The following is a 12,873-nucleotide window of genomic DNA, read 5'->3' as shown; positions in this document are numbered from 1 at the left end:
GTTCTTGTTTGACTAAAAAACAGTTTTTTTTCCTCTGAGATCAAACTGGCTTATTGATGGATTATTGGTTTGTTAGTGTGCGTTGCTATGGAAACCAGCTGGTCAGACTGGCAGCTGTGGTCCTGGATCATTCTGGTACTCTGCTGCAAGTCCAACTCTGTCAGACATGTGGACACATGGACAGGTGAGACTGTCCCCTCCCGGTCCCGGACCCTAGTACTTGTACTGGTAGTGGACTGTTGTAGTACTTGTACTGGTAGTGGAGTGTAGTAGTAGTAGAGTGTTGTAGTACTTGTACTGGTAGTGGAGTGTAGTAGTACTTGTTCTGGTAGTGTAGTGGTACTTGTACTTGTACTGGTAGTGGAGTGTAGTAGTACTTGTACTGGTAGTGTAGTGGTACTTGTACTTGTACTGGTAGTGGAGTGTAGTAGTACTTGTACTGGTAGTGTAGTGGTACTTGTACTTGTATTGTTAATGGAGTGTAGTAGTACTTGTACTGGTAATGGAGCGTAATAGTAATTGTACTGGTAGTGTAGCAGTACTTGTTCTTGTAGTGGAGTGTAGTAGTACTTGTACTGTCCCAGTGTGACCAGCAGGGGGCAGCAGAGCGCCGTCGTGTGGACAGACTGGTGTACAGACGCCCGTCGGCCAGCAGGGGTCACCGTGGAGACTCTGATCCAGAAAGGAAGTCTGTAACATCTGATCACAGGTCAGATTCCCATTCCTACAGACACAGACAGAGCAGAGGAGGTACGCTGGCCTGTGTTCAGATTATTACAGACAGAAAGCCAACAAACCAAAGTCATGTGTGTGCGTGTGTGTGTGTGTGTGTGTGTGTGTGTGTGTGTGTGTGTGTGTGTGTGTGTGTGTGTGTGTGTGTGTGTGTGTGTGTGTGTGTGTGTGATAATCCCAGTTGAGCTGCTGACCTCAACATAAACCAGTTCAGACCAGAGACCCCAAACAGACAGCGGTTGGGGGGCTCCAGACCAGTGTGTGTGATTCTCTCCGGCGAAGCGGCAGACATCTTCAGAGATCAGTGATGACATCATCACAGCGAGCGGTCTGCACATGCTCAGTGAGAGTCTGGCGAGAGCAGCAGACAGAGATCAGATCTGATCTCTGCAGCGGCTCGCTGGCTCAGAGGAATGCTGGTCCTCCATTCTGGTCTCACGCTGCCGGGACTGGATCCACTTCTCATGTCAGACCGTTTACTTCTGGTGCATTGTGGGTAATAATCAGATAGCAGGATCTCCCCACTGTAAACATGTTCTTATTATTTAGAATCACAATGAACTGGACTCAAGCAGACCTGGTCCTGGTCCTGATTATAGACTACTTGCAGAGTCCGGCCAGCTGTTTCCCCCCGGATACATTCTTTATGCTAAGCTACGCTAACCAGGGGGCTCTCTCAGTCTGACACACACACACACACACAGCTGTGTAGCAGTAGTAAAGCAGTCGTGTTGATGTGAGTTACGATGTCTTCCTGGATGTTGGCGATGACATCGCTCTGACCTCTGACATCACACTGACCTCTGACCTCACTGCCCCGAGGTGTGTGAGTGTGTGTGTTGAAGTTGGACCAAGCTAAAATCTCACTTACTTGCTTTTTTGAGAGCTTTTTGCTTCTCATCATGGCCTTCCTCTGATGGATGGAGGTGGCACGGTTGTCATGGTGGCGTGGTTGTCATGGAGATGTCTCAGTTGTGATCACATGACCTGAGTGTGAAAATTCAGCTGAAGAGATGCAGATCTACTTATTACAGATCTACTGCTTCTAGTTATTACGGATCTATCTCTCTCTTCAGGACTCTTCAGGTCTCTGCTGGATCTGTCTGTTTATCAGCTGATCTGGACTCAGTCCAGGTCTCTGGTTTAACTCAATCTGTGGCGTTCCTTCCTTTGAGGCTCCTCTGTGGGGTCAAAGATCACAGATAAAAGGTCGTCAGCTGACCTCTGACCTCCTCCTGATGATGATGTCACTCCTTACATCCAGAATAGATCAACCTGCTTTTATTGTAAAAGTCTCAGAGGACCGAGGAGCTGCTCGAGGCTCCTCCTCCCCCTCCTCCTCCTCCGCCCAACACACACACACACACACACCTCTGCTGGACTGTCAATCATCGCTGCTGTGCAGCTGGTTTCCATGGAAACAGCAAGAAGCAGAAGTCCAGGGCTGTTTGTGACGAAGAAACAAATCGTTATGAAGACAAAGACAATAATACTACTACTACTACCAGTACTACTACTACTACTACCAGTACTACTACTACTACTACCAGTAATACTACAACTACTACTACCAGTACTACTTGATTTATATTGCACCTCTAACAGAGTTTAAAGGTGATCTGACAAAGAAGCAAATATAATATATATATCGTAAAATACAACGACAAAGAAATGCAATGATGTCAAAAGTAATTCCAAAAATAAATAACTACATAACTACTAACTGAATAAACTTAATAACTATATAAATAAATAACTACATGAATAACTTAATAACTACTTAAATAAAAAAGACATAAATACTTAAATAACTAACTAACTACATCAATAAAAACTACATAAATAAGTAACTAAATAAATAAACTACATAACTAGCTAAATAAATAATGGAATAAATAACTAACTGACTAACTAACTAAATACATACATAAATAACTAACTAAATAAAACCAATGTACTGGGTTTCCACGGTGACGAGCGTAGGCGGCGTGGGCGTGTCGGAGCAGCCGGCAGACACAAACACACTTTCATCTCTTTGTATTGATTTCAGTCACATAAATAATAAATATATAATAAATAGAAATAACTCTCCCTTAAGCCTCATCCTGAACGCATCCCTGGCTTCAGGCCAGATCCTCCTCCCGGGTCCCGGTCTGTGGTCCAGCCAACGCCTCCAGGTCTAGACTGGTCCCATGTCGTCCACTGGAGCCACTTCGCCTGTCTGGTCTTCCTCTGGCAGGATTCTGGCGTTTTGGGGGTCCTGCTCCGTCCCTGTTCCTGTACACACACACACACACACACAGCTGCAGCAGATCTTCTGAAGGACTCGAGCAAATGGCTGCAGTATGTGTGTATTCCTGTATTCGCTACATTGTGAGGTCTGAGGACCCTGATGAGTCCTGTTTGAGGGTTTTCAGAACTTCAGATTTGGTTTTAAAGTTCAGGTCAGAACCAGGTTCACGTTTAAGTGATGGTTGGGGTCAGGCTTCTAGTTTTGATGGTTCACGAGTGGAGATGCATACTGTCAATGAGGGTCCTCACAGAGATAGAAGGACAGGGATGTGTGTGAGAAAGGGCACTCTCAAGGATTTTCTGTTTCCTGTAACAGAGCCGTGATTTATTCCTGTTCCCTCTAAGCTGACAGCCTGCTGCAGTGTGTGTGTGTGTGTGTGTGTGTGTATGTGTGTGTGTGTGTGTGTGTGTGTGTGTGTGTGTCCCTGCAGAGTCAGTCTGTTGTCATCTTGCAGCCAAACTCGCAGTTCAGATGGAAAAATCTGAAAAAGGGAAAATATTGCTGCGTTCAGGGCCCTCGGGAGAACAGAACACTGTCTGTTGCTGTTACTAAGGTATGCTTACGCTGCTAGCTGCAACAGTGCGTTACTGTAGGCCTTCGAGTTTGAGCTACTAGGTCCCCCAGCTCGTGATGAATGTTGGCGAGGCTGCCATCAGACCAGAAAAAACAGGATTGTGATGTCATCAGAACTAGAACCAGATTAATAATCACGTCCATATGTTTCTAGAGGAGGAGGAAGGAGATGCGCTGCAAATTCATCTGTAATTGTGTTTTTGAAGGCTCTGTCTCCATATTTGACTTCCTGTTAGAACTCAGGCTTGTTTGTTTGATGAAGAATCAGATTACATTCTTCAATTTAAAATCCACAAAGTGTGTGTGTGTGTGTGTGTGTGTGTGTGTGTGTGTGAACTCTCTCTGAACCGCCTCAACATCAACATGATGATTTGTGGTCTCACTAATTACAGCGAACCGTCTCCAAAAACAAAGTGGACCATAAAACACGTTCACAAGGCAAAAGCAGACAAAACCACTGCTAGCATGGTGTCATCACACTGTTAGCACGCTGCTAGCACGCTGCTAGCGGGGCTGTAGACTGTGACTGAAACTCAACACGTTCATGTTGAAGTCACATTTAATGAAGCATAAAAAGGTTGAGCACCACAATAACAGTCATGGAACGTTCAGGTAACGTTCAGGTAACAGTCATGTAACATTCAGGTAACGTTCAGGTACAGTTGCATATCTGAGCGTTTAAAGACGAGTGGTGAGAAGCAGCTTGGTGAATCGCGTCTCCCTTCGGCTAAAATATAAAACGTTTCCAGAGAAAATATCAAAGTGAGAAAAGAAGCTTTTACATCTGGAACGTGTTTCAAAGTGCTGCTAAGATCTAAAACTAGCCTAGCTTAGCATAAAGACAGCAAGCTGGAGGTATCTGCTAACATAGATAGCAGACAATAACAATCCGGAACATCTGATCTGATCGATGACCTAACCCTTGCCTATGCTATATTAGCAAATGCTAAAATCAACCAAAAGCTACAAGAACACATACTGTGCCAACGGATCCATCAACTTATGAAAGTTAGACCTGAACCGGCAGCAGTTCTTTATTTCACATCGTAGCAGATTTGATGAAAAGGCACCAAAATATTCTGATATTGACACAAAAAAAGGTAAGTAAAAAAAAAAAATAAAAAATAGAAAAGAAAACAGGATCCTCTAAAACAAAGCGACATGGAAATGCTGTTGTCATGGCAACACAATGGAAGCATTAAGAAAAGACACATCAGACTAAATGTATAAAAGCCGTCAGGCGGCGTCAGCCTTGTATCAAACATAAACCAAGCAAATATATTAGGTTTTAAATAGCTTTCATAAAAATAAAGAAACGTTAATCAGGAATAAAAAGAGAAGCATTTACATAAACAAAGTTCATGTGATCATAAATACGAATCTACGCACAAACAACAGCAACAAGGCTTCCTGTCAGTTTGTCTCAAACGCTCAAAGTGCAGGAAATAAAGACACAACGCTGAACATTCTCAGAACCTTTATACCTTTCAGACCCTGATCGGCCCATAAAGAAAACTCCAGAGACATTAAGCGTAGCATCTAAAGAAACATTTTTTTTAAAAACACCTGAAGTACTTTCCAAACAGCTTTCTGAAGAACCTGACTACAGCACCACTTCGACCAGAGACCAAAACCCTGGTCCCACAGAAACCCCTAAAGACCTCCGAACACATTTTCCAACAGCTCCTGAAATCCCATTTCAGTGATGGCGCCTGAAGACTCCCATGTTCCTCCCAACCATCCAGACCACTAATCCACCAGTATTCTTTTCTGATTGGCAGAACCAGAAACCTGCACAAAGGTTCAGTTTGATCCATAATCACCACATTAGTGTCGTAAAATATTAGCGGCAAAGATTAGCGACATGCGTGTAACATAATTTAAGTGAAACTTATTAGCATCCTTCGTGGTCTTCGTATGGCTCTGAAGACCACGAAGGCCGAACCGAGCGGTCTCTGAAAGAGAGGGTTTGGTCTACAGAGGATTTCCTGTTCCCGCCCCCCACACTTTGCTGCTATAATAAACTGGGTTTGCAAATATAAGCGTATCATGCTATAGACACCTACGTGAACAAACCAGCGCTGAAGTTTTCTATCAACTCACACCCCTTGAACTTTAAGTTGCGTTCTCAAGTTTCCATGTTGAGAAACTGAACCCCCACATGGTCCACGTGAAGGACTGAAATCCCACACGGTCCACGTGAAGGTACATTTAGACACAGGAAGTTGATAAGATGACATGGTTGCAAATCAAGTAGCTTATGTAACTGCTGCAGGGTTACTGATAACCAACATACACCACGACATTCCTCCCTGTTCCCTTCACAGCGATTCAGGATCCCGGATACTGGACTGTTCAGATGGACATGAAAGGACATGTTTGAAGACCTCACAGAATCCTTCTGACTAAAAACTAAAGAGTGAGGCCCCAGTCAGAACCCAATCAGAACCCTGTCAGGTCCCGGTCTGGTCCCGGTCGGGCCCCGCTCATACCCCAAGGGCCCAATTAGAGCCCGGTCAAAGTGTGTCAGGCAAACATGTAGAGTCCTCCTAATTAAAAACCACTTAGATCCCTTTTCCTCGTCTGTTCTACGACATCTACCGCCGTCAAAACAGGAAGGAAGTGGTTCAGTAGAAAAGCCCACCTCCTGCTCAATTTGATTGGCTAGAGTTGAGAATGTTTTTTCTTTTATGCGTCTAAAAAATGCTAGAAAGAGCAAAGAGAGCAGCACCAGAGGAAAACCAGTGTGTGATTGACCCTCGTGACAGGAAAAGTCTCACACATTTACAAAGATGGATGAATGGTTCGGTTGAAGATCGGTGATGGTTGAAGTGTTTCCACTTGGTGATGGTCCCATGCAGCACCTGTCCTTTCAGGTACACTAGGAGTGCAAGGGTAAGGCCCCCCCAACAGGTTTGCCAGTGGTCCAGACTTTCTGTCCACTGGCTCACACGGTGGTCATGAGTTTGAAAGACCCCGACCTGAACCGGAGGATCCTCTTCTTCAGGTTGTGAGAGGCTTTGATCTTGATGAAGGCCTTTGCCTGAGCTGGACTCATTTCCTGTTGAGCTGCCCCTAACTGGCTCCATCCCTTCCCCATTCCGCCGCCGCTGCCAGCCCCGCCTCCTCCGCTCTCCTCCGTATCGCTCGTGGCGGTGCTCTCCTCCACGTAGTCGTCTGTGCTGGACTCGCTGTCTCCGAAGCAGTTCGCGGTGTAGTTGGACCTCTCGTCCTCGCTGGTGTCCACGATGGTCGAGTGAAAGAGAGATGCACACTCGGCTGAATACTCTGAGTCACTTCCTGCCATGTAAGCATACGGGCTGTTGACTGGCTCGGCGGGCGGGATGTACACGGCAGAACGGCTCAACAGCTCCTTTCTCTGCCGCCGCTGAGTGCGCCTGAACGCCTCATCGTATGGCACCTCCATGATCGCACGTAACCGCCGGTAATCACTCCGTTTGTACTTTGGTTTGGCGTTGACCACGACCTGGTCGCGTCCGTGATGATGATGGCGCTGACCATGGTGGTGGTTTCCATGGTGATGAGGACCGGACTGCACTTTGCTCAGTGTTGATGCGGTATGCTTGTCCAGAACTTGGCCTTCTGGGATGGACGCAGGGAGGCGTTTGACCCTGGATGCCCCATATGCCCCGCCAGATACCCTCTTAGAGAATTTACCATTGACGGAGGCTTTATCGTCCAACAGCTGGGACTTTTTAGACCTGGACCTGTGGTGGGATTTGTCATTTTGCCTCTCCGATGAAGGTTCATGGAGTCCAGAGGCTCGACTCGTCTTCACCTTGACAGATTTTATGTTCTTACTGCCACCCTTGCGGAGTTTGAGGTTCTGCCGCTGGGTGGGGATGAACTTGGCATCAACCATGTGACTCCCTCCTCCGTCAGCTTCTGATTCTTCCTGACTCTGGGAAGAGGAACCTAGACTGGCTACCTCCGGCACCGACCCAACAACCTTCTCCCCTGGGACCGTTTTGGGTGGCTTGGAGCCGTTCTCGGGAGAGGCTGATGATGTTATGATGACTGGTGGTGATTTGAGGAGCTGGTCCTGGTCTGGAAAGCAACATGGCTGCTTGATCTCTTTGGGCAGAGTTGCTATGGAAACTGCTGAGGGAGGAAGACATCTTTTGCTCTTCTGTTTCAGCAGACCATTAGTGCTAGTTTCAAAGTTCTTGCCAGTGCTGCCGTCTGGGACCACGTTCTGGGTCTCCTGCTCTCCAGGTTTACGGTCCACAGATCTCCGAGGAGACGACGTGGCAGCACCTTCTGCTGATGCTCCTCCAGCCGGCCATGAGAGTTTGAATTCAGACCCCCTCAGATTCCCTAAACCGCATCCAGACAACTGCCTCACACAGAGACTGGCCTGTCTCAGGATGCTCTTTGCCGGGTCAGTGTTGATGCTGGTCCTGGGTCTGCTGGTCCTGACAGGCAGGGCCCTCCGCTGCAGCAGACTGTAGATGTAGCTGTCCAGTCGCTTATGGGAAGAGGAAGAAGGGGCCAGCAAAGAGGAACTCTGGGATACAATCGGAGCTGAAACCGAACTGCAAAGATGGGAGCATTCAGCACCAGCCTCGACGATTTTCAGAAGGCCTTCGTCTCCACCGGGACCTCCGGGACCCAACATGTGCAGGAAGACAGGACTCTGGACGGCCACGGCATGTAGTGGGCTTGGGTAACGGTAAACATCGCTGCCGTTTCTGGCCACCAGATCGCAGTTGTACCTGGACCCGGCGTCGCCTGAGGAGACCGGGTCCAGGCTGGTCTGGTAAGGAGCGGAGAGCGAGCGGCGGACCAGGCCAGAGGAGGAGTCATCACAAAGTCCTCCGACCAAACCGTCACACTGCAAACAGCCGGCCAGCTCATCTGGAGGGAGACAGAGACAGAAGAGTCACCAGGTGGTTATAAGACGGAGGAACCAGAACCGGGCTGGTGTAGACCGGCAAATTGTAGATCGGCAAACCGGATCCAAGTTTACAAGACACTAACACAACAAACGGTGATCTGACGTCACAAATAAGTTTGTCTCCCTGAGGAGAAAAAACTTCTGCTCCTCAATCATCAAGATCACCTGGATCAGCAAGATCACTGTCAGATTTAGAAGGCAGGAGAGTCAAAATTGATCTCCTGGGATCCAGAAGGATATTGATGGTGTATTGGTTCTATATTGATGGTGTATTGATCATGTATTGGTTGTGTATTGATGGTGTATTGGTTGTTTATTGATTTTGTATTGGTTGTATATTGATCGTGTATTGATCGTGTACCTGTATACAGAAGACGTCCATCAGCTTCAGCCATCGAACAAAAACACTCACTGAAGACCGAGTTGGACGAGTTAGAGAGAGAGACAGACGCCCCATCACTTAATTCATAGAAACCTGAGAGAGAGACAGGAGGAGAGAGAGACAGGAGGAGAGAGAGAGACAGGAGGAGAGTAAATATTCGTCTGTATGTCGATGACACCTTGACCTCTAAACTTCAAAAGTTTCTCTTTAAAAAGTGTTTGTCATCAGATCTGGATCTGGTCTTGTCGTATCCACCGAGTCCGCTACCTGAACTGGGTCGGCTGTCCATCTCCAGCTGGTCATGTGACGCATCGGTGTCCAACCGCAGGTCACTGATCTGTCGGTCCAGCTCCTGTAGCTGACTGATGAGTCCAACGTCCCTCCTCCTCAGACAGTTCTGATGGGCACAGGAAGACACCATTGGTCCTGATCCGGGAGGGGACCAGAGGAGACCACAACAGAGGACAGAATCCACAACAGACTAGGGTTGGCACCATACTAGAACAGCTCCATGCTAACGTATCAGCTAGTCCCGTTTACTTCTGTGTTTCTGGGGACATGACATATTATCGTAGCTGGTCTAATGGAGAGACACACACACACACACACACACACACACACACACACACACACACACACACACACAGTGAATCAGATGGAAGGCATGCGTCGCTGTTTTCAGGTCAGTCATGTGCTACATTCCTGACGGAGAAACAAACAGCTGCTGATTCTGATGCTTCTCTGCTCAGACAAGAACCGATCCTTAATCAGCTACAGATCAATCTTCAGAATGAAGCCTCATACCCTGTATGTGGGTGGTGGACCCGGCTCACTTGGGAACAGGTCCTGGTCTGACAGTAGTCTAGACGGCCGCCGTGTTTACAGTCTTGCCCTGAACGTCCCTCTGTGTGTGTTGTTGTCGGAGCTTCTCCTCTCCGTGTTCATGTATTCCGCTCGGCTGCAACAGCTACATGCTAACCGCAACATGCTAACGGCTACACGCTAAGCGCTACACCAGTATCTCCCTACAGAACCACCATCATTACCTCTAAACACTACATTTAGGATCAGGACTACTTTTGAGCCCTCTCTACTGGTCTGTCTGTGTACTGGTCTGGATCAGTCTGGGTCTGAACTGACCCCTCCAACCATAAACAATCTAAGTAAGGTTTTAAAAAATGGATCATGAATCAATTCTTTGACTGACTCAACAGCCGGTCGAACAAAGACCAGGACCAAGACCTGGACCAGGACCAAGACCAAGACCAGAGTGTGTTTGTGTCTCAGCTGCTTCATCCCCGTGCTGAAAGACGATCAGCAGGAATCTCCATTTGTTGCTTCTTAGAGACACGAGGGGGGGCGGCTGTAATCTGATCCAGGTTCTAGTTTAGAGCTGCAGGACGGACAGAATCCAGAAACCAGCATATGAAACTAGATCCTGAAAACCCACTACTTAAAGTAGAAGACAGCAGAGACAGAGACCAGAAGATAGAAGGGACAGAGACCAGAAGAAGACAGAGGGGACAGAGACCAGAAGAAGACAGAGGGGACAGAGACCAGAAGGGACAGAGGCCAGAAGACCAGAAGGGACATAGAGCAGTAGGGACAGAGACCAAAAGACAGAAGGGACATAGACCAGAAGGGACATAGACCAGAAGGGACAGAGTCCAGAAGGAACATATACCAGAAGGGACAGAGACCAGAAGAAGACAGAAGGGACAGAGACCAGAAGGGACATAGACCAGAAGAAGACAGAAGGGACAGAGACCAGAAGGGACAGAGAACAGAAGAAGACAGAAGGGACAGAGACCAGAAGACCAGAAGGGACAGAGACCAGAAGGGTCAGAGACCAGAAGAAGACAGAAGGGACAGAGACCAGAAGACCAGAAGGGACAGAGACCAGAAGGAACGTGCATAGGATGCAACGGACCTTTCTATACGAAAGGAAATGAGATCACGCCGACCCACAATTCCTTGCGAGACCAACACCTCGGCCATTCATGAACACAAATGATATGCTTATTTGCATATTTAACAATTACTTTCATGCAGACATATAGTAGTATAGTAATATAGTAATATAGTATATATATAGTAACTGGAATTGTGTTGATGAATGTGTGGACAGTGATAATAACTGAATGGTGTTTTTATTTATTTAAATCATCTTACAGATGTTTGACAGAAACAAAACTAAAACCACAAATGAAATGTAAATACAGCAAACGGTCAAACAGGAAGGAGGAGCTGCTGGACCTGGACCAAAACCAGCTGCTGGACCTGAACCAGCTGCTTATAAATCCAACAACATGGGGAGAAGTGGACGACACGCTTTTTGTAGTCCATTATTGTAGTTTCTCCAGCGGTCGACGACTAGTTAGGACCTGATGTTTGACTTTTCGTCCACAACCTCATCACTTTAAAATACGTCTACTTCCTGTTTACGTCTCATTACTTCCTGTTTACACTTTATTATGTGACAATAACGGAATGCCACAAACGTTTTATTTATTTCTATTACAGTCTGGTTGTGTGTGTGTGTGTGTGTGTGTGTGTGTGTGTTCAGGCCACGTCGACTCATCACGCCTCTTTAATTGGAAACACACTCGTTTAATAACTTAAACCTGGAATCACTGAAACTCCCAGCATCCTCTCTGGTCCACGGGGGGCCGGAGGAGTTCATTAAGACCCCCCTCCCATTACTCCTCATATAGAAGACTACGTTCTACTGCAGATTAAAACCGTTTTAAAGTTTAGATTGTAACAGTGATTCTTCCTCAGATAAAACAGGATATTGTTTAGTTGAGGATATTAAATATAATAAGTCACATGATTTTAAAATCAAAGCGTCTGATTGGTCTATACGTCCTCTTTAGTGTTGCTGATCCATAAAGAATAATGATGGATCATTAAAGAAGCCTGTGTGGCTGACCCCTCCTTCACCTTTGACCTCTGACCTCACAACGCACACCTGAGTGCTTGTCCCAGACGGGTCAGAGGTCGGAGTTCACGTGGCAGACAGGTCGGGAGGGACCTACCAGCTGTTTCCGAAGCAGCAGGATGTTCTCCTCCAGGAGCTTCTCCCTGCTCCGCTCCTCCTGCTCCTGCTGGTCCGGGTCGCGGAGCACCAGCGCGGCCCGGACCAGCACCTCCTGCCGCTGCCGCAGGTAGTCCAGCTCCCCGAGTCCGGACACGGTGGCCTCCAGTCGGTCCCGCACCGAGCGCTGCCGCTCCGACAGCGGCATGTCCTGCTCAGACACCCGGGTCAGGGTCTCTGCAGCATCAGGGTCCGGAGGGTCTGAACCGCACCAGCTGGCTCAGTTATCCCGGTCTGCTGTGTAGCCCCCGGTATCAACCGGTGGTCTCGCAGTCCTGCTGCTGCAGGCTGACAGGTGAAGGGGGTCCGGGTCCCGGGTCCAGTCAGGTCCAGGTCCAGGTAAAAGCCCAGCATGCCCCGGGGCAGCCACGGGGAGTCGATCCGTCACAAAGCGGCGCAGCGTCGGTCTGAACTGCGTCCTGCTGCCGCTCCTCCGCAGCTCCGTCTGGACTGACCGACGGCCGCGTAGCCCCGCACCCTCCACGCGGGCTGACGTCAGCGACGATCGACGCGTGTGCTTCCTGTAGTCACTTTCAAAACAAAAGTAATAGAGCCGGAAGATTTATCTGATACAACTAAATATAATCAATAATAAATGATGACGTAATATTTTACAATAAACTAGCAGCAGAGTATAACGTCATAAATATGATGAACATCTTAGTACAATAATATCATGTTATTCTATATTTTGATCATTTACATATAATACAATAATATCATAATATGTAATTCTATATTTTGATAATTTTGAATGCAAACATAGTATTCTACACTGTAGTATTACTATATTTACTGCAGTAAAACATCAAGAGTACTTTCTCTCAGACAACCTTGCATAGTAATCCGTTATGAGAAATCCATTCAAAGTTTATATC

General features: G+C 47.2%; 1 protein-coding gene across 2 annotated transcripts; it reads right to left on the bottom strand.

Moving 5' to 3' along the window:
• Positions 1 to 4,145: 4,145 nt before the first annotated feature.
• Positions 4,146 to 12,478, bottom strand: dact1 (dishevelled-binding antagonist of beta-catenin 1). 2 transcript variants are annotated; one of them, XR_014597386.1, is made up of 5 exons: positions 11,937 to 12,478; positions 9,166 to 9,295; positions 8,878 to 8,991; positions 5,946 to 8,476; positions 4,146 to 5,910 (listed from the first exon to the last, which is right to left on the bottom strand). XR_014597386.1 is itself a non-coding variant. In XM_084013040.1 (4 exons), exons 1-4 carry the CDS (start codon positions 12,141 to 12,143, stop codon positions 6,546 to 6,548), a joined length of 2,382 nt encoding a protein of 793 aa, XP_083869166.1. In that variant the 5' UTR covers positions 12,144 to 12,478; the 3' UTR covers positions 4,146 to 6,545. The 2 variants fall into 2 exon arrangements, 1 of the variants encoding a protein (XP_083869166.1); XM_084013040.1 differs by having other exon boundaries at positions 4,146 to 8,476.
• Positions 12,479 to 12,873: the final 395 nt, after the last annotated feature.

This window comes from Eutrigla gurnardus (genome assembly GCF_963514095.1).
Source record: "Eutrigla gurnardus genome assembly, chromosome: 7".
Lineage (NCBI taxonomy): Eukaryota > Metazoa > Chordata > Actinopteri > Perciformes > Triglidae > Eutrigla > Eutrigla gurnardus.
This window is presented reverse-complemented; position numbering and strand designations above follow the sequence as displayed.